General features: G+C 47.5%; 1 protein-coding gene across 9 annotated transcripts in view; it reads left to right on the top strand.

Moving 5' to 3' along the window:
- Nucleotides 1-20,453, top strand: part of SDK2 (sidekick cell adhesion molecule 2) — a 316,878-nt gene that overhangs the window by 270,650 nt on the left and 25,775 nt on the right. For 7 of the 9 annotated variants that reach the window (XM_060271955.2, XM_088661448.1, XM_088661445.1 and 4 more), the window contains exons 21-36: nt 216-407; nt 2,621-2,742; nt 4,019-4,128; nt 4,964-5,114; nt 6,399-6,636; nt 6,812-6,927; nt 7,477-7,666; nt 8,485-8,583; nt 9,260-9,454; nt 12,097-12,298; nt 12,638-12,741; nt 14,454-14,524; nt 15,471-15,606; nt 16,412-16,468; nt 17,574-17,675; nt 19,277-19,392. In XM_060271955.2, coding sequence (XP_060127938.2) covers nt 216-407; nt 2,621-2,742; nt 4,019-4,128; nt 4,964-5,114; nt 6,399-6,636; nt 6,812-6,927; nt 7,477-7,666; nt 8,485-8,583; nt 9,260-9,454; nt 12,097-12,298; nt 12,638-12,741; nt 14,454-14,524; nt 15,471-15,606; nt 16,412-16,468; nt 17,574-17,675; nt 19,277-19,392 — 2,201 coding nt within the window. The remainder of the gene's footprint in view (nt 1-215; nt 408-2,620; nt 2,743-4,018; nt 4,129-4,963; nt 5,115-6,398; nt 6,637-6,811; nt 6,928-7,476; nt 7,667-8,484; nt 8,584-9,259; nt 9,455-12,096; nt 12,299-12,637; nt 12,742-14,453; nt 14,525-15,470; nt 15,607-16,411; nt 16,469-17,573; nt 17,676-19,276; nt 19,393-20,453) is intronic. The other 2 variants (XM_088661446.1, XM_088661451.1) reach the window with 1 other exon arrangement.

Genomic DNA, 20,453 nt, shown 5'->3' with positions numbered 1-20,453 from the left:
GCATTAGCCATAATGTGTCATTCAGCCTCAGGAAGCTTAATGAACTAGTGGAAGCACTAAAGCAATATAAATTAGAATCCCCAAAGAACTGTTGGTGAGGCCTAAGTCTCTGGCTTAAGGCCACCAGATTTTTGGGGCACGTTCTGTTTACGCCTTGGATTTTAAATGAACGTTGTGCAGTTCTACACATCTGTGTATGTTTTGGGCTCCTTCAGGCTACCGGATCTCCTGGGAAGAATACAACCGCACCAACACCCGTGTAACGCACTACCTGCCCAACGTCACACTGGAATACCGCGTCACTGGCCTCACGGCCCTCACGACCTACACCATTGAAGTGGCAGCCATGACCTCGAAAGGCCAGGGACAAGTTTCCTCCTCCACCATCTCCTCAGGAGTTCCTCCAGGTAAGTTTGACTTACGGACCCTGCCTTCAGCGGAGCACAAGGGTGGTAAGGACAACCACAACCTTGGTCCCTGCAGAATGCTTCAGTTAGTAGGGGAAGTTCCAGATGCAGATGATTTTTCCTCTCTTTTTTTACATCAGATGTACTGATACCCAGTTGAACCCTCTTTGAGACACTGATAAAGTGAAAATAGGTTATCTGGGCAGAGACTGCTACATAGTTGGACGTATGCATGATCATATTGCAAGCCCACTAATAATAAGAGCAGACAGGAATCTCTTGAAGAACCCAGTGTCTTCCCAGCTTTAGAAACACTACATCAAAGTGCAACTGGATTCACCTAATAATGTATCATATTCAGAAATGTAGTGGCACACACTTCCCTGTGATTATGTGAATATTTGTGGGGAAGGGAGGTTGATTTATGTTGTTGTTGTTGTTGTTGTTGTTGTTGTTGTTGTTGTTGTTGCTGTTTTCTCAGCAAGAATGCCTCCCTTGTTCTGTTATAATGGAAATGGTGCCTACCTGAGAGGTGCCAGAATGCCGGAACTGAGTTCTGGAAAGTTCCAGCTGAAAAAAATGCCCTGCAAGGTTATTCTTGTGCTTTCCATAAACTGTGGCTGGAACGTACTTCTTGTGCAGAAAGACTTGTCCTAAATCAGCACTCCTATCTTTGCTTTGTTTACCTGTGCTGCGAACCCCGGGATCTCACAGCCACATTTCATGTTTCATTGGCTAGCAGCACCCGCTGTGGGGGGAAAAAGGTCTCTCTGAGATTTTGACATCTAGCAAGGCCAATTTGCCCCTTAAACATGGAATCAGACTTGAAGGATGAAGCAACAGAAGGAGCTGTTGACTTGGGATAAGTGGCCATTATACCTGTTTTCATGAAGAATTTCCATCTATACCCCATGTAAACTCTTAGCTCGGCCTTTGAGGGACTTCAGGTTGAGACACTGAGCAACAGACCTTTCTCTGCGGTGATCATTCAAGACTGAGGATGCAACTACAGGCACTAGCCCAAACCTTACAATTCTGTCTCTGTATATTTCTGCTGCTTTCCTAACCTTCAGGCAGCAAGCGATATCTAAGGTATTAGGAGCATTAATAGAGAGGGGCTGTCTTTTTACTAAGTATGACTCTACATCTAGTTGTTTCAAGCCCCCGTGAACAGAATTTTAAAAACGCGCTTTCGTGAAGAGATAAGTTGTCCGTATTTGATTTAATTCATTTTGTCTGTGCGAACTTTGACTTTGCCAATCCCAATTAGCTTCAATATTTGTTCTTTTGAGTAATTCAATTAATTCAAGTGTGGGTCTCCTTCATGCGGGCAGATAGCATGGCCCCCACAATCTGACAACAACCAACCACTCACAAGCTTCAGAGTTATTAAATTAACAAACATCGGAGTAATGAATATGAAATTACAGAAAGCGCTGACAGCTCCCCTTGTGACCTTCATGAGATGGAAGTTTTAAATTTGATGAATATTTGAATCACTTCAAATATTTGTTTGAGGCCTCCACTTTTGTCAGACCTAATCCAAGGATGCCACAGTCTTATAATGCATCATAATAAGGCACCATGTTGGCCACCGATGATCCTCTTGTTCTTCAGTTCCTGTTCTTTAATGTGCATTTTGGATGGGCATGGCATTATTTATTTTATCCCATGTAACAATTAGTTGTCATTTAGACCTTTGTGCCTAGGGAAGAAGAACAATACCTTTAGAAGCACACAGTGTAACAAATCCACAATGGTTGCTTCTGCCAATGGAAAGCATTTTCAGCAATACAGGCTGGTTGGAGTGAGAGAGAAAGATTCTTAGCCTTGACCTTCCCCTCTCCTTCTGTTGGATTGCCACACTTGATGGATATTTGCCCTTCAACTATACTGTTTGGCACATGTAACTTCTTTAATCTGTATTGGTTGCCTTTTTTCCATCCTAAAGAAGTTTTTGGTTCCCTGGATCTCAGTCCCCATCACCACTGCCACCACCAGCTCATAGCATACTACAGTTTCAACTTTGTATAATCAAGTGGTGCTTTCTCCTGCTCTGGCTTGTTAGATGGAGAGTTGTTCTTCTTCAGTGCAGGATTTGGCCACTGTGTGCTGCTGTCATCCTGAGAAGGGCAAAGAACGGCTGAGCCAATGCCTATAATCCATGGGCTGTAGATATTCAAGTTCCATCTTCGCTTTCTCTTTGCTTGCAGAGCTCCCTGGAGCCCCTTCGAACCTGGGCATCTCCAACATTGGTCCCCGCTCAGTCACACTTCAGTTCCGTCCTGGTTACGATGGCAAGACATCCATTTCCAGGTGGCAAGTGGAGGCTCAGGTAAGCCATTGGAAAGGCACACTTCTGACAGTAGGAGAGGCCAGCAGCAGAGGAAGCTCTCTCATTCCTTTTTTTTAAAGCCCTTAGGATAGCAACTGTTGTATTAAAGTTATAAAGAAGCATCTCTGCCATCAAGAGACAAGTAAACTCAGTGGCAGGGAACCAACATTCTCCACTGATAATAAGATTAAAATTTTAATTTTGCATGCATTGACTTTGCTTAATTTCAGGAATGGGGGGGGGATGCAGTAGCAGAAGGCAAGGAGGAAGGGAGAAGCCTGGCAGTTTGGATAGAGAGAGAACAGTGTGTCGAATAAGAGGAAATATGAGCTATAAGCAGGGCTGTGTATTGTGTGTAATCCACAATCTTACTTGAGAAGCACATAATTTGATACTTAAATATATTTAATATCCTGGAAATTTCTCCTGTTTTCTTAAAATACAGTGGTACCTCGGTTTAAGTACACAATTGGTTCTGGAGGTTTGTACTTAACCTGAAGCGTACTTAACCTGAAGCGAACTTTCCCATTGAAAGTAATAGAAAGTGGATTCATCCGTTCCAGACGGGTCCGCGGAGTACTCAACCTGGCGCGTACTTAACCCGAAGTATGAGTGTAATTGGTTCTGGAAGTCCGTACTTAACCTGAAGCGTACTTAACCTGAAGCGAACTTTCCCATTGAAAGTAATGGGAAGTGGATTAATTTGTTCCAGACGGGTCCACAGAGTACTTAAACTGAAAGTACTCAAACCAAAGCGTACTTAAACCGAGGTATGACTGTAGTTTATAATTCCTTGCTGCAAAAAGAGCTTTGCAGCAAGTATATGAGCAATGTCTAGTGAAATCTCACAAACTAAGAGGTAGACTGAGGCAACCACCTCAGGTAGCAAAATCCAAGAGGCACCTCTATGTGCAACCCCCCTACTGCCATCAGAGAAGTGAAGAGAAGTGGCTGCATCTGGATTCTGGCAAGATCGCGAGACCCTGGTAAGCGAGGCTTCAGCGGGTGTGGGCAGTGAACTGGCTGGGCAGCCCCTTCCCATTTCACCTCAGATGGCAAAATAGGATGGGCTGCCCCTGTGGGGGTTATTTTTACTGATGGTGTAAACACATCAGGCAAAAAGTGTGCTGCTCTCCAGTCTCTGACAACACACACCAAACTCTACAGCTTTACCTAATACATTTTACACTGTCAGGGAGCAGAGAAACTGGCCGTACTATATGCAATGATGATCCTGACCCAGTCCTGCTCATTATCTTGTTTGCCCTTTCCCTAGGTGGGTCAAATTGGTGAGAGCGAGGAGTGGACCGTCATCCACCAGCTGTCTAATGAGCCAGATGCCCGCTCCATGGAGGTGCCCAACCTCAATCCCTACACATACTACAGGTGAGTGCTGCATTTTGGGGAGATTGAAAGGATGATGTTGGGTTGAGCATGCATAAAAACCTAAGGGCCCTGCTGGATCAGAGGAAAGATCCATCCAGTTCAGCATCCTCCTTTCCATAATGTCCAACCAGGTGCTTCCAGGAAGCCCAGAAAAAGGTCCGAAGGCAACATCCTCTCACTATTCCTCTGTAGCAACTCAGATTCAGAGGCATCCTGCTGTCAGGGATTGGTTGAACACAGAGGAATGGGGGGGGGGGGGAGAACCAGCTAGAGAACCCGCAAGGGAAGAAGGCTCAATGCCTGGGGATTGGTGGTGGGGTGACAATGAGTGGCTAGAGAGAGAAGAGGGAGAAGACTGGGAGGAGGTGTTGGAAGCTGAAGAGGTAAAAGGCATGATGAGAAGGAGCTCAAAAGACAGGAAAGCAAAGGGGAACCAGGCACCAAATCTCTTGTGACACTCTCATCTTCTAGTATCAGAAAGCTACAGCCAGTAGGGTTATGGCCTGACTAAAACTGGGGAACGAGAAGGGATGAGGCTTGTGGGTTTCATTAAGGACCTTCTACCGTTTCCCTCAAAATTAATGCATTAGCTAATGGGGTGTGGGAATGGAGTGTAATGCCTGCCTAATTAAGCCATGTATGTATGTCAAGAGAGATTGTGACAACACACCCAGTAGCTCTCCTGCTGGCAGTGCAAGGAGCCAATGCAGGCCTCTCAGGACATGCAAATGGGGGTGCTCAAAGTCCTATTTGTGTGTGTGTTAGGCAGGGTGGGTGATTCCTACGCCACCTTGCAGTTCCTTCCAACACTAATCCATTTCCTCTCTCCTCCCAGCTTCCGCATGCGACAAGTGAACATAGTCGGCACCAGCCCACCCAGCCTGCCTTCCCGCAGGATCCAGACATTGCAGGCCCCACCTGATGTATCTCCTGCCAATATTACATTGCGGACAGCCAGTGAAACCAGTCTCTGGCTGAGATGGATGGTGAGCAATAGCTCAGAAAGGCACTAAGCCTCGTCGTTGTTTCTTTGGGGGGGGGCAGGGTTTATGAACCAGCACTGGGGCTGCTCATTGTTTACTAGGCAAGCCAAAATTCTGTAGGATAGATCTGAAATTAACATGAAGATAGATGGGGTGAACAGCTCCAGCTGAGGCTGGATTCGATGGTGGCAGGTATATAACGACTAGGCCAGGGATGTACCTATCCATCTTTAAGCCAGTGTGGTGTAGTGGTTAAGAGCGGTAGACTCGTAATCTGGGGAACCGGGTTCGTGTCCCCGCTCCTCCACATGCAGCTGCTGGGTGACCTTGGGCCAGTCACACTTCTCTGAAGTCTCTCAGCCCCACTCACCTCACAGAGTGTTTGTTGTGGAGGAGGAAGGGAAAGGAGAATGTTAGCCACTTTGAGACTCCTTCGGGTAGTGATAAAGCGGGATATCAAATCCAAATCCAAACTCTTCTTTAATGATATAGACCTGCAGGTCAATTCTACCTCTAACTGCCCTACTGGAAATAGGAAGATTATGTAACACCAATTGTCTCATGGTGGGCACCATTTTGAATCAATACAGTCTACTCGGTTCTTGTTTGCTTAACACAAACGACAACTGTCCTTCGGTGTACGCTTCTAAACACCTGTTCCTGCTGCCCCAGCAGCAACAGGAGTGTCCCTGAGTACTTGTCCCAGATAGAGGTGACACGAAATTCTGCATTAAGCCAAACTTTAGTGGAGGAATACTGCTTCAGTCTGTGGTGCAATCACCTCAAGCCAGACCTGAAGCTTGCTGCAAAAGCTTTCAGGAGTTCTAGCCCGTGCCATTTAGATACATGTTATTTGTGCATAGAGGGCAAGGAGCTAGGAATTGGGTGCCAGGAGGGTACGGCCTACAAGGTCCAGTATGGTCTCTGCCCCATATCTATTGAGGCAGAGAAATGCACTCAAACGGAATGGGATTTGTTTTTGTTTTTCATTCTTAAGATTTAAAAGGAATTCCGTGTTTGTTTGTTTTCTTCCTTTTGCATACGCTTCGGGTGCATGCTGGTGGCCCATCTACAAGTAGTTACCCATTCCAGTTCAAGAGAGCTATAGCATTACTTTAAATAAAGAAATGTGAGCGTTTGCTCCTGAGGGGCACAGCTTGCCTGTTCCCTTGAAATTGCCTGCGTTGCAGTAAGATTGGGCCATGGGGTTGGGAAGAGCATTTCAGGTGCGAGGATTCTGGAAAGGACTCAGCTGCAGGCCAACAACGAGGCTCCCTTTCTTCCCAGCCTCTGCCAGAGACGGAGTACAACGGCAGCCCTGAGTCGGTGGGCTACCGGTTGCGCTACTCACGCCTAGACGGGCGTGGCCGCACACTGGCTAACACCATCCATGACCGTGTGGAGCGTGAGTTCACCATTGAAGACCTGGAAGAATGGACGGAGTACCGTGTCCAGGTGCAGGCTTTCAATGCCATCGGGCCCGGGCCATGGAGCCAGACCGTGGTGGGGAGGACCCGAGAGTCAGGTACCTTCTCCACCAGGCCCTTGAGACAGTCTGGGCAGGCCTCCCGTGGTGGGCCTGGAACTCTGAACATGGGGCTCGGGGCTCTGCCGTGGTGACCTGCCTCTCGCAGAGCCATCTCAGAGAAGCTCGTCAGTGAAGCACTGACTCCCCTCCGTTCTTCTCTTTCTGCGCGCAGTGCCTTCGTCTGGACCCACTAACATATCAGCTTTGGCAACCACCTCTACCTCTATGCTGGTGCGATGGAATGACATCCTGGAGGCTGACCGAAACGGGCTGGTTCTGGGCTACAAGGTGGGTGTGGGGAATGCAGTGAAGTGCAGTCTTTTCTCTTGCCCCACCTTCCCGCTCGGTCCCTGTCGGTCCCTCATCAGCCCCAGCCTGAAGCCTCCTTATCATTCCAGAGCTAGTCTCCTTGTCTTCCTCAGTGGCCTGGCCCATTGGTCTCTACCTGCAGGGCTTCACTGTCTTAGGCGTCAGCTAGGCCCTTCTTTCCCAACCCACAACTTACTATGGTCCTGCTCATCAACTGCTTCTGTCATTGTCAATCAGTCTCTCCACTGGTGTTGGGCTGACGTATTTGGCCCAGACTTTCCTCAGCACTTTGTGGGCAGGGCAAGCTTCTTTGCGGAGGGAGCTCCCTGGGTTAACTGCCATGCCAAACAATATCTGGTACTTCTAATATACAGCAGTCCAATGCTGGTCATCCAAGCTACATGCTCTGCGTATATGTCTGCAACATGGCAGCACAATGCAGCTTTTATCCACTCATTGAAGGCCGCAGTGTGCATTTGAGCCGTTGTCTCTTCCTTCCCTCCACGGTTTGTGCCTTTTCTCTTCTAGGTCATGTATAAAGAGAAGGACTCGGACACAAGGGCTCAGTTCTGGTTGGTGGAGGGCAACGCTTCACGGAGTGCCCAGCTCACAGCTTTGGGCAAGTATGTTCTGTATGAGATCCGAGTGCTGGCTTTCACCCGCATCGGCGATGGTGTGCCCAGCAATCCGCCCATCCTGGAACGGACGCTCGATGACGGTAGGTGTCCCAGCAGCAACCCATATGGCGGAGGGAAGGCTAATTGGGAGAGAAGGGATGGGGGAAACAGGGTGGTCTGTGAGATATTCAAAGTCCTTGGAAAGCAAATGAAAAAGAAAGGCTAAGCCTTATAGGACATAGCATTTGAGGACAAACTCAGTCCTGTACATCATGAAAAGCCAGGGAGCCTGTGGCACAATGGGTCAGTGCGTCTGGCTGTTAACCAGAATGTTGGTGGTTCGAGCCCACCCAGGGATGGCTGTGGGCAGAATTCCTGCATTGTCAGGGGGTTGGACTAGTTGACCCTCAGGGTCCCTTCCAGCTGTATGATTGTATGGAGTTCTAATGGCATTTGCTGAAATAATAATAATAATAATAATAATAATAATAATACTTAGCACCTGTAGATTGCTTTCAGGTGCTTGGAGAACATCGTTTACTTAATTTAGTTTCAGTCCTTACAATGAACTTGTACATTAGATTAGTATTACTGCCCTCATATTTCAGGGAGGGTGTTGAGGCTTCATGGCAAAGGCAAGATTTGAACCAATGACTTCCTCGATCGGTAGTTCCTTGTTATAGCCATGGTGCTAGATGCCACAGTGGTGATTACTTTAAAGTCATGACATTGCAAGATTAGCATCTCCACGTCCCAGACTGAGAAATGTCACCTTAAGCATAGCATATGTTTATCTGTGTGTGTGCGTGTGTTTGCACCCTGTGGCTATTTGCATTAAAAGTCTGTTCTCTGGCTAAGGTGCGCGGAAATGTATGTGTTCCTTCTAAACTTCATCTGTGCACCCCTTCCTGTGTTCCAGTGCCTGGGCCCCCAGTGGGCATTCTCTTCCCTGAAGTAAGAACAACTTCTGTACGGCTAATCTGGCAGCCACCTGCTGCTCCCAATGGCATCATTCTGGGTAAGCAAGCAACCCCTACATACCATGGAGATTGTAAACCAGAGTGGCTTAAGCAACGCCCTCCCCACCCAGCTTTTGTCTACAATTCTGAATGTCAGTTCAGTGCCACTAGAGCAGGCATGGCCAAACTTGGCCCTCCAGGTGTTTTGGGACTACAGCTCCCATCATCCCTAGCTAACAGGACCCCAGAGGTCAGGGATGATGGGAATTGTAGTCCCAAAAATTCTGGAGGGCCAAGTTTGGCCCATGCCTGCACTAGAGGAACTATGGGAGGCAGAGCTGGCCCACCCATGAGGCGGGATGAAGCGGCTGCCTCACGTGACAGATACACAGGAGAGAAGCCCTTGAGCAGAAGCCCTTGCAAAGCCTCGCCGCTGAGCGGGAAGGGACATTTGGCAAGGGGAGAAGCCCTTGCCAAATCTCCCACAGATACACAGCAGGGTGGTGAGGCTTTGCAAGGGCTTTTCCTTGGAGGGAAGCCCTTGCAGAGCCTAACACACAGCCCATTATGGGGGCAACCGCAGGACCTTTTTGCCTCCAGTGCTTGAAACATCTTGGGCCACCCTTGACCGGAGGATAAAGCAAACCAGCCCACCTCGCAAGCCATGTGTAACCTCTCCCTAAAACCACTTCCATGGTTCTGATCTACTTCCTCCTGTCTTCCTCTTGCATGCAGCCTACCAGATCACTCACCGCCTCAACACCACCACCGCCAATTCTGCCAGCGTGGAAGTTCTCAACCCCAGTGCGAGGCAGTTTACTGCTACTGGTCTCAGGCCCGAGTCGACCTACCTTTTCCGTATCACAGCACAGACCCGGAAGGGCTGGGGTGAGGCAGCAGAAGCGTTGGTGGTGACTACAGAGAAGAGAGGTATTTTTTTTCCAGGAAGGGACATAATGCTTGGAATTGGGAGGAAAGCTCTAAAATGCATGCTATGCGTCAAGGCCTGTGTGGTTCAGCACCTACAAAATTGCAGACACCGAATGCCGATAGAGAAAGCAGAATTCTGGACTCTTCCACTTCACATGTTATGTGGCGGTGCCATATTTTTAGTACTTATCCATATGATTTTTAAAGAAAGCTTCCTGCATGGTTACCTAGCACACCAAGCTGATGCACTAGTTTTCTAGATGCAGAGCAGTTCTTTTATGACGGAGCATAATAAATATGGCATGCGTACTCATAGGTATGAAGTAGTTCTGTCAGAATTGTACCCCCTCAGGCCTTTACTGTTTGTGATATGCAGTCATGTGTGTCTTTCCTCTAGTTGTTTTTTTTGGGGGGGTGAGGGGGTGAGGGGAGTCTTAATCTTCTTTTGTTGCTGCCAGTTTTGAGTAGGCAGAGAGCACTCCTTTCGGCCATTTCCCACTCAAAATTGCTCTGCTCACAGCTTTTCTTCCCAAGATAAAGCTACATTCATCCCCCACCCCCTGCATCTCAGTGAGTGGGAAAATAAGTTGGGGGGGATTTTGAATGAAAGAACAGTTGGACAGAAATGGTTAAGCATACAGCTGTTCATCTGCTTCGACTTGCAGACTTCCGAAGCTGCTTTCAGATTAAATAAGTCCCATGCCACACCTGGTTTGGGCCTCAGGCTTCTAACTCATTCGGCGAAATATGTTGGCCTTAAGCTAATGAACTTTCCTGATGTAAAAAGGAGGTTGGTCTGTAGTGGATCTACATGGATTTTAGATTCTGAAGCTACAGCTGGATGGGAAAGAAAGCCTTTTTGTTTGCTGCAGACTTGGATTTCACAAAACTGGAAAAGCAACGTTCTGTAGGTTCACCAGAGATCCACAATGCGCATCATCTGGTGTTTGTTTGTTTGCTTTTAATTGAAAGTGTCATTTGTGTATAAATAATTGAATGGTTCATTAGGGCATTCCTACAATTTTTTATAATATAGGGAAACTAGGGAGGCTCCTCCCAGAGGCGCCAACTTGCGCCGGAGATCGAGGGGGGCCGACGTTGTGTTGTCGTGTTTCAGGAGGAGGAAGGAGGCGGAGCCAAACACAGTGGCCGGTGGCTCCTCCTCTCTTGTGCTCAGCCTCCTTCCACGGCAGGAGGAGGAGAAACAGGCCATTGAAGCAGTGCTCAGCTCTGCACTCTGCCTCCTCCACCCCTTGATGATAAGGAACATTGGGGAGCCAAAAGAGCTTGGCCCCCTGGAGTTAGTGCCCATGGCTGCCCCTTTGCACTCATCTAGTATGATTATAGAATAAGGTTACCAGACGTCCCCGTTTCCCGGGGACAATCCCCAGATTTACAAACCAGTCCCCATACAAAATCCATTGAAGTTGAAAAGTGTCCCCGGATTCATTGAAAAAAATATGGTAACCTTACCATAGAATGTGATTGTTCATGTGTCAAAAAGGCACTCATTGGCTACAGTCCATAATACAACCCTCTACCAACCACATGCTGTTTTGTTATTTTTTAAAAAAGTTTTTTTATTTTATACACCTCTGCTTTTTACTACTTGAGTCACTATATCTCTCAGGCACAGGATTTTAAGGCCTCTGTTAAAAACACCATAAAAAGGTAAAGATACCCCTGACCGTTAGGTCCAGTAGCGGACGACTCTGGGGTTGCACGCTCATCTTGCTCTATAGGCCAAGGGAGCCGGCGTTTGTCCACAGACAGCTTCTGGGTCATGTGGCCAGCATGACTAAGCCGCTTCTGGCAAACTAGAGCAGCACACAGAAACGCTGTTTATCTTCCCACCGGAACGGTACCTATTTATCTACTTGCACTTTGACATGCTTTTGAACTGCTAGGTGGGCAGGAGCTGGGACCGAACAACAGGCACTCACCCTATCGCAGGGATTCGAACTTCCGATCGGCAAGCCCTAGGCTCTGTGGTTTAGACTACAGTGCCACCCACAAAAGCACCATACCAAATACCAAAAAGCGGTCCCTCATCATCAGCCCATGAATGAACTACCCCCCCCCCATCTTCTGCTTTCATGGGGTTATTTGAAGCTTATGTACTTCTCCAGGAGCAAATTGCCCCGCCCCACCCCCCACTGCCTCCCAAAGAATCAGAAAACAAGCAGAAAGATAGGACTCAGGAGTGGTTATTCAGCCCTGTCACTTTCATTGAACTGAAATATCACATTACTTTTCTGTTTAAAGAAGCCCATGAGAGCATCACATTAAAATACAAATGGTTTCTCCTTTTTGATCATGGGGGTTGGGGGGGGGAAGCACTTTTAAAAAGGAGACGAGAATGTGATTCTTGGGAACCCAATGAACACTCTAGGTCTCATGCTGGAGCTCAGCTTCTCTGGTTTGTAAACTAACAAGTATTGTGTCAACTCGATATAGGTTAGAGTCAGATGGGAAAGACATTGCCTAGATCAGGTTTCTTTGAAGCTGATATTAAGCTCTCTTCAAGGTGATGGATTGGGGGGGGGTTCTCACATTTGTCCTTAAACCTATACTATCACTGCCATGTCTATTTTCACCCCATGTTTCCAGCCTTCAGTGATCTGTACCTCTCTTGCCCCCAGACCGTCCCCAACCTCCCAGCAAGCCAGTTGTGTTGCAGGAAGACGTCAAGTCAAGAAGTGTACTATTGTCCTGGGAGCCAGGCAGCGATGGGCTCTCGCCAGTCCGGTATTACACTGTACAGACACGGGAACTTCCTGATGGGAAATGGGTGCTGCATTCCGCCTCCGTGAACCACAACACCACATCCTTCATAGTCAACAGGTGAGACATCAACGGGTGGAATGAAAGGAGAAGTTTATTTTTTGGGGGGGGGGGTGGCATTGACAAGGACAACTGTTATGTGACTGGATCTGGAGCAAATCTTCCAGTCACAGAGCTGTCCTCAGATTCCCACCGGTCTAAACTGAAATTTCCTGCCTGAGTGTTAGTGTTCGCACAGTATTAAGATAGCTTTTATGAGAATGAGCTTGTTAGTCTCGAGGTAGAACATGTTAAAAATCAGTGGCTTGGCAGGCAGAATACAGAAAAGCCTGTGAATCTGTTTGCACCTTGTGGTTTTCTTCCAAAAAACAAGCCAAGTACCATGTGCTCCCTTTGCAGGCTGAAACCCTTCACTACCTACAAATTCCGGGTCAAGGCAACCAATGATATTGGTGACAGCGAATACAGTGAAGAGTCAGAGTCACTCACCACACTACAGGCTGGTATGTGAAGGCATTAAATCATGAGTTACAGTTCTTTAGAATGAGACACTTTCCTCTTCCGGTTATAGGAGAAGAAGCTCTCATGCCGTATGAAAGCAAGTGAAACCATTGCAGTGTATGTGGTTAGAGTGGTTACTTCTTCCAGTCTACCTGGAGCAGTGCTGTTTCAGCCATTCAGTCCTGCATCTAGATCACAAAAACAGAACCAGGATAGAGTTTGAACCTAATCAAACCTCCGCAGTCACCTGTCTTCATCCTCAACCACCTCCCTCCCTCTTGCACATTTAGCTTTGCATATCTTTTCATTATGTGCCAATCTCTTCCATGCATTCCACTGAAGTGGCCCTGATGCTGTTAGAACAGAGGAGGAGAGTTTGGGCTGCAGCTGAGGCTTGCTGCTGTGGGCTGCAAAACCAGTGGGGAAGCTGGTAGATGGGAAAGGTTGGGGGTAATTTTGAAGAGCAGTAATGGGGACACAAAAGCATCATGGAGCAGTGTCTGTAGAGAAACCGGGAGTCAATGCAAGAAAATGAATACAGTGGTACCTTTTGGTAGTCGAACGGCTTGGCTCCCAAACAAATCAGCTCCCAAACACCGCAAACCCAGAAGTGAGTGTTCTGGTTTGTGAACGCTTTTCAGAAGCTGAATGTCCGAAGCTGCTTATGCAGCCTCTGATTGAGTGCAGGAAGCTCCTGCAGCCAATCGGAAGCCGCGGATTAAGTTCGAGAACCAAGGTACCAGGGAACCAGGCAGAGGGCCTTCTCGGTAGTGGAACCCGCCCTGTGGAACGCCCTCCCATCAGAGGTCAGAGAGATAAACAGCTACCTGACATTTAGAAAATATCTAAAGGCAGCCCTGTTTAGGGAAGTTTTAAATCTGTGATATTTGATGTATTTTAATGTTTGTTGGAAGCCGCCCAGAGTGGCAGGGGAAGCCCAGCCAGATGGGCGGGGTATAAATATATTATTATTACTATTATTATTATTATTATTATTATTATTATTATTATTATTATTATTACCACTGTAATTCGAGTAAACAGAAATGATCCACATGCATAATACAGGAAGGAATCCAGCCCGTCTTTCCCATCAGCATGCAGCGTGCAGCTCTAGGGAGTTCCAACAGCCCTTCCCAACGATTTATTATGACTCATGTCTTGGAGACACTGAGCACATATTCAGAGTCCAGCAGATAAAATGCAGACGGAGCCAGGCTGAGGTTGTGTACTAAAAGCTACTTTATTAAGCATAAGGCAGAACAAAAGAAAACATGTCTTCTCTCGCTGAGAGAAGACCAAAGAAAAAAAAGAAAGAAGAACAAACGGAAACAGAATACAGCAAACATCCGCTCCTGTGATTCCAACAATCTTTGCTGGAATGCATAACACAGGCATGTGACCTGCACAGTGAGAGGAATAGAAACCTAACGCGGGGGGGGGGTGATGGGCAGAGCAGATTGTGCAGGGCACCCAGTACCAACTGGACCCAAGATATTCCACATTGTGGAAATGTTCTGTCATCAAAAACCATTGTCTCCCTGCTTCGGAATTGCAAAATCCACCAATCTAAAATGATAACCAATTTTGACCTTTACCACCAATGGCAAGTTGTCAACTGAGTGCAACAAGTAGCCTGCCATTTCTCAGGGCTCTGTGTAAGAACAGCTTAGATCTTCTTGCACTTGACTCATTTTTTTCTCTCTTCTCTCAGCCCCAGAGGAAGCTCCCACTATCTTGTCAGTGACCCCACACACCACCACATCTGTACTGATCCGCTGGCAGGTAGGGTAATGTACCTTTTTCTTTCTCCTCCATTGGAACTCTGAGTAGGAGAGCTGGAATGTTCAGGCGTTCTTGCTGTCTTGAGGAAAGCTTCCGGCCAATGAAATATGAGTGTGCTGTGCAGTGGTTCTGGGTGGCATTCTAAGCTTATTTCTGATGGCCAGCAAATCTGGTAGTGTCTCTGTCTTGAGCAGGCATAGGCAAACTCGGCCCTCCAGATGTTTTGGGACTACAACTCCTATCATCCCTGACCACTGGTCCTGTTAGCTAGGGATGATGGGAATTGTAGTCCCAAAACATCTGGAGGGCCGAGTTTGCCTATACCTGATCTTGAGCATGGTCTTAGAAAGTTGAGTTTGAAAACGGTCATGAGATTTGCAACCATGTCTATTTATGCACAAATATATACCTAGTTTCCGCACTTTAGCCCCAGCTTAGCATTCTTTATTCCGCCCACAAAAGAAGGTTTTGCTGTCAAAATGGGACAGGTGACTTTGGGTGATGAAACTGTGGGCTCTGTTGAGTTTGCCTGCGTGTTGCAGCAAGGGGGGCGGGTGGAAGGCTATGTGAGGATCTGAAAAGTGGGAAACAGAAATGTTTAACCAAACCAGTGTGAAATATTGGCTTGAGGTAGGCATCAGTGGTTTGGCTAGTACACCCACCCCATCCATTCCTCAAGGCAAAGAGCATATAAAGATGCTGAGGCGCCTTTTGCCGGTCTCCAGTGGTGCTTCCCTCCTGGCAGTGACAGGGCAGGGAAGCCCTGGCATTTCAGCACCACTTCCAGCTTTTGACTGGGCAATGGGAGGTGACAGTATTAGAAAGCAGGTGTAATATGGGACAGAATCCTTTTGCTGGAAGCTGGTCTCACAAGTGACAGCCGTGCAAGGGGAAGCAAATATTGTGTGTGAGTCCCTCGTTGATTTATCTGTTTCTCCTTCCATAGGCTCCATCTGAGGACAGAATCAATGGCATCTTGCTAGGTTTTCGCATCCGCTACCGGGAGCTGGCATATGAAGGGGTGCGGGGATTCACTGCACGCAGTATCGGCAATCCCAGGGCAAAATGGGCAGAACTCACCTGTGAGTATGCTTGTGAGCAGCGAGGGTTCTGGGAACTGGAGAAAGTGAGAATTTAGCCCTGCCCACTGCCTTCAACTTACCCTGCAGCAAGAAAACAAAAACAAAAATAACAAGCCAACAAACACTAGCACGGGCACCATCATTCCAGAGCAAGCCGCCCATAACAAGCACTGGGACTAAGTACTGCCCAAGATTTAGCACCAGTGTACCCACTGCTTTCTCCAGTAACAAAAGTGACTTGGCAAGCTTTTTCCCTTGCAGTCATAAACCAGCACTGCAAACATTCAGAAACTGCCCTAGAGAATAATACATTGTTGTTCCCAGTGCGCTTGAAATGGAAAACATTGATCTTAGCAAGTGGTTGGTATATTCGGCCCTATCAGCTTGGCCTTTTTAGTGCCAGGGTGTCTCTCTCTCTGAGAGAAACAAATAATTATAATAGATTCCTTCCAGTAGCACCTTAGAGACCAACTAAGTTTGTCATAGGTATGAGCTTTCGTGTGCATGCCCACTTCTTCAGATAAAATCTGTCACCCAGGCTATCATGATGCCCATAAACTTTCTGATCAGGTTTGTCCATCTTTGGTAGCCACAACCCCTCTCTGGGATATTTCCCCCCTTTCCCAATACTTTGTTGGAGACTTCTCGGTGTTCTTTGATGTGTTCTTTGAGTTTCTCTCCTAGCTGCTTCTCCCCCACCCCCGACTGATGTCTGTTAGTCCTGCTTGCATTGTCGAGATGTTTATTTACATGTGGCTAACCTGCATTGACTGCTTCTCCCTTCTGACCATCTGCCACCCCACAGCAATGTATGCCATGCGGAACCTGACTGAGGCCTCCCTCACACAATACGAGCTGGACAGTAAGTGGGTGCTTCATCTCTTGTCTGTGCATTTGTTTCTGCTTGTGTCTCTGGTCTCTCTTGAATGTGGTTCCTATCTAGATTATAGCACTGTCGCCTATGGAGGGTGACTGGGGGCAGGGAGAACAGCAGCTCTTTCCTGTTTTTGTTGTTGTTATCACATCACTTTCTAGAGCCCAAGATGTCCCCCTTGCCCAAGAATAGCTTATTTTGCTTCCAATTAAAACCCTTAATCTGGCAAAAAAAGAAAGTGCAAGTTCCCCATGCGTAGATTTCCCAGTTTCCTCATCACAATATAATAACAGAACTAGTTTTGTGTTTGGATGACAAACACAAAGGCAGTCCACATTTCCTTTTTATGGGGTTTTCCCTGTTAATTTGGGTACTCTTTCCTAACTTCTAGAGTGGAATAATAGAGAGCAAAGGGGAAATTTGTGGTTAATTTAGGGGCAGGGAAGTAAGGACCATGATTCAAGAAGAAGAATTTTGCTTACGTGAAATATCTCCCCTTCAATACTATAAGGCCTGTTAAGGCTGTGTACGCACTATATGTTTTTAAAGCACATTTGAAGCACATTCTTTCCCTCAAATAATTCTGGGCACTATAACATGCCTGGGTTTCTGGGAAGCAGTAGCAGTAAATTACAGTGCCCTGAAATATTTGAGGGAAAGAATGCCTTTTGAACATGGTTTAAACGTACAGCGTGTACGCAGCCTAAGACTCATTTTACAACAAAGTTTACTTCAGCTTGCTTAGATTTTGGTTAGAACCACGAAGGCTAGGAACTTGCTTTCTAAAGTGCTAGTTCACATACTGGAAGCCAGACGTCACAATTAATTTTTCAGGTGCCCTTGCTCTGTCCTCTTACCTTCTGGAGAAATATCCTGGCACCATCTGCCAGCTTCGCAAAGGGCTGTGAAGGAATTAGTACCATTGTGGGAGTGGTGTCTGATAGGAGCATGCAAAAAGGAGGGAAATGTGAGACCAGATCATAGCCAGGAATGTATACGCCGCTACTTTTAAAGGCAGCTCCAGAATTAAGAAACAAGCTCTGCCTCTGCCCTCCATGTATGACAATCTCCTTTCTGCATCTCACCTCTGCAGACCTGAACAAGCACCGCCGCTATGAGATCCGAATGAGTGTCTACAATGCTGTGGGTGAGGGCCCCACCAGCTCACCCCAGGAGGTCTTTGTGGGCGAGGCTGGTAAGCCAGGCATCTTTTTTTTTCCCAGGAGCCATTTTCTCTCTCAAGTTTCTGTTTCCCTACATCCTTGTGCTTCCTGAGAGCTTAGAACAAAAGCCTGAGGAGGGAGCAGGCTGGCAGTCTAAAACAGCAACAAATTGTATTGCCTGCAGCTCTAGTGCAAGCCTACAAGTAAGGGCCATAGCTCAGTGGTACAGCATCTGCTTTGCATGCAGAAGGTCCCAGGTGCAAATCTCAGCATCTCCAGGTAGGGCTGGAATAATAATAATAATAATAATAATAATAATAATAATAATAATAATAATAATTTATTATTTATACCCCGCCCATCTGGCTGGGTTTCCCCAGCCGCACTGGGCGGCTTCCAACAGAAGTATTAAAATACAATAATTTATTAAACATTAAAAGCTTCCATAAACAGGGCTGCCTTCAGATGTCCTCTAAAAGTCTGGTAGTTGTTTTTCTCTTTGACATCTGATGGGAGGGCGTTCCACAGGGCGGGTGCCACTACCGAGAAGGCCCTATGCCTGGTTCCCTGTAACTTGGCTTCTCGCAGCGAGGGAACTGCCAGAAGGGCCTCGGCACTGGACCTCAAGTGTCCAGGAAGAACGATGGAGGTGGAGACGCTCCTTCAGGTATACTGGACTGAGGCCGTTTAGGGCTTTAAAGGTCAGCACCAACACTTTGAATTGTGCTCGGAAATGTACTGGGAGCCAATGTAGGTATTTCAAGACTGGTGTTATATAGTCTCGGCGGCCGCTCCCAATCACCAGTCTAGCTGCCGCATTCTGGATTAATTGTAGTTTCTGGGTCACCTTCAAAGGTAGCCCCACATAGAGCGCATTGCAGTAGTCCAAGCGAGAGATAACTAGAGCATGCACCACTCTGGTGAGACAGTCCACGGGCAGGTAGGGTCTCAGCCTGCATACCAGATGGTGCTGATAAACAGCTGCCCTGAATACAGAATTAACCTGCGCCTCCATGGACAGCTGTGAGTCCAAAATGACTCCCAGGCTGCTCACCTGGTCCTTCAGGGGCACAGTTACCCCATTCCGGACCAGGGAGTCCTCCACACCTGCCCGCCTCCTATCCCCCACAAACAGTACTTCTGCCTTGTCAGGATTCAACCTCAATCTGTTAGCCGCCATCCAACCTCCAACCGCCTCCAGACACTCACACAGGACCTTCGCCGCCTTCACTGGTTCTGATTTGAAAGAGAGGTAGAGCTGGGAAGGACTCCCTGGGCTGAAACCCCGGAGAGCTGTTGCCTGTCAGTGCAGACAATACTGAGCTAAGTGGACCCAGTGGCCTGACTCCGTATAAGGCAGCTTCCTGTGTCTCACACCCATTAGCTACCAATCCCACACAACAAGCCAGCAGATCCATTCCTTAATCAATACAGAGGCAGCTGCCAGAAAGAGGTCATTAGGTCTCGATCCCAAAAGCAGACAGGTCTGTGGCCAAGTCCGGAAGCTCCCCTAGGGTAAACAAACATCCGTTCCAAAGCAAAAAACAGTTCCCTGCTTCTCCATGGACTTGCCAGAGTATCAGTTAACTCAGGCACCTGCCTTCTCGCTGACATCTGCTTCTGCTCTCTTCAGTCCCTGCAGCTGCACCACAGAATGTGGCCATCCAAAGTGCCACAGCCACCCAGCTCGACATCACATGGGAGCCGCCACCCCCCGAGACACAGAACGGAGACATCCAAGGCTACAAGGTACCAGGCCATAGGAGGGAGGGATCTGGGCTACAGGCGAAGAAGGCTGGTGCACTTCTCACCCTGGAGGACATTTGTGGATAGGGGTCGAAACCTTTTGCGCTGCAGAGATTGTAAAGGGAGTTGCCGTTGCTGCTGCTGCTGCTGCTGCTACCACATAAACATATCGCAGTGTCCTCTTCCATATTCCTCTACAGCCTAATGTGTTAGAAACGCTCACAGTAATGGGGTTTTTTGTGCCAGTGCATGATGTCAGGCTAGATTGGGGGTAGCACATGTGATTCCCTTCTGATGTTGTAGGACTCCCACTCACATCAGCCCCAGCCAGCATCAATAGTAGTCAGGGATGATGGGATGGTCCACATCGTCAGGAGGGTACCACCTTGGCCTACGAGTGCCTTGCAGCGGTTAAAAGTCTTCTTTTAAGCCATCAGATATTCTGGCTGGATCCATTCATAGGGTGGGACTTTGACTGCAGCAGCCCTACATCTATTGGAAATGAAAGAAGCAAGAATTTTTCTCTTTTTTTCGGGGGGTGGGGGTGGTAGAAAATGTGTTTCTACATTTCCCCTGCAAGTGATGCTGTTGAGCTTCAAATAAAACACTGGAGTTTCACATGCTGTGCCTTGTCAGGATTGCTTTTGTCCCTGGGGAACTAAGGGATGTTCTGCACCTTACGTCGTTTTTATGGGTACGTTCAAAATGCACCTTTTAAAACTGTATATTGTGCCTGTGTCAGGTGCAAATTTACAACAGATGCATTCCTCCGGGAGACTGAGATTGGCCCCCTACAATATATGCTTGAGGTGGCAAATGTTTGCCACCATGTGGCATGCGAAATTACCTTAGTTCTGGGCTGTTCATGTGATTTGTTCACCCAGCATAGACTTTTTTTTTTTTTGCAAAGTGCTTAAAAGCCTGTCCCCTGCATTGTGGCAGATGACAGAGCATCCAGCCACCATATTGTGGAACTGGAACTAGTCTCTTGCCAATCCCTGCGCAGCCATTCTTCACCCTGCCTTCATGCATCCCATCCGTGATCTAGCGGGGCACTTTACAAG

This window comes from Zootoca vivipara, chromosome 2, assembly GCF_965207765.1.
Source record: "Zootoca vivipara chromosome 2, rZooViv2.hap1.1, whole genome shotgun sequence".
NCBI lineage: Eukaryota > Metazoa > Chordata > Lepidosauria > Squamata > Lacertidae > Zootoca > Zootoca vivipara.
This window is presented reverse-complemented; position numbering and strand designations above follow the sequence as displayed.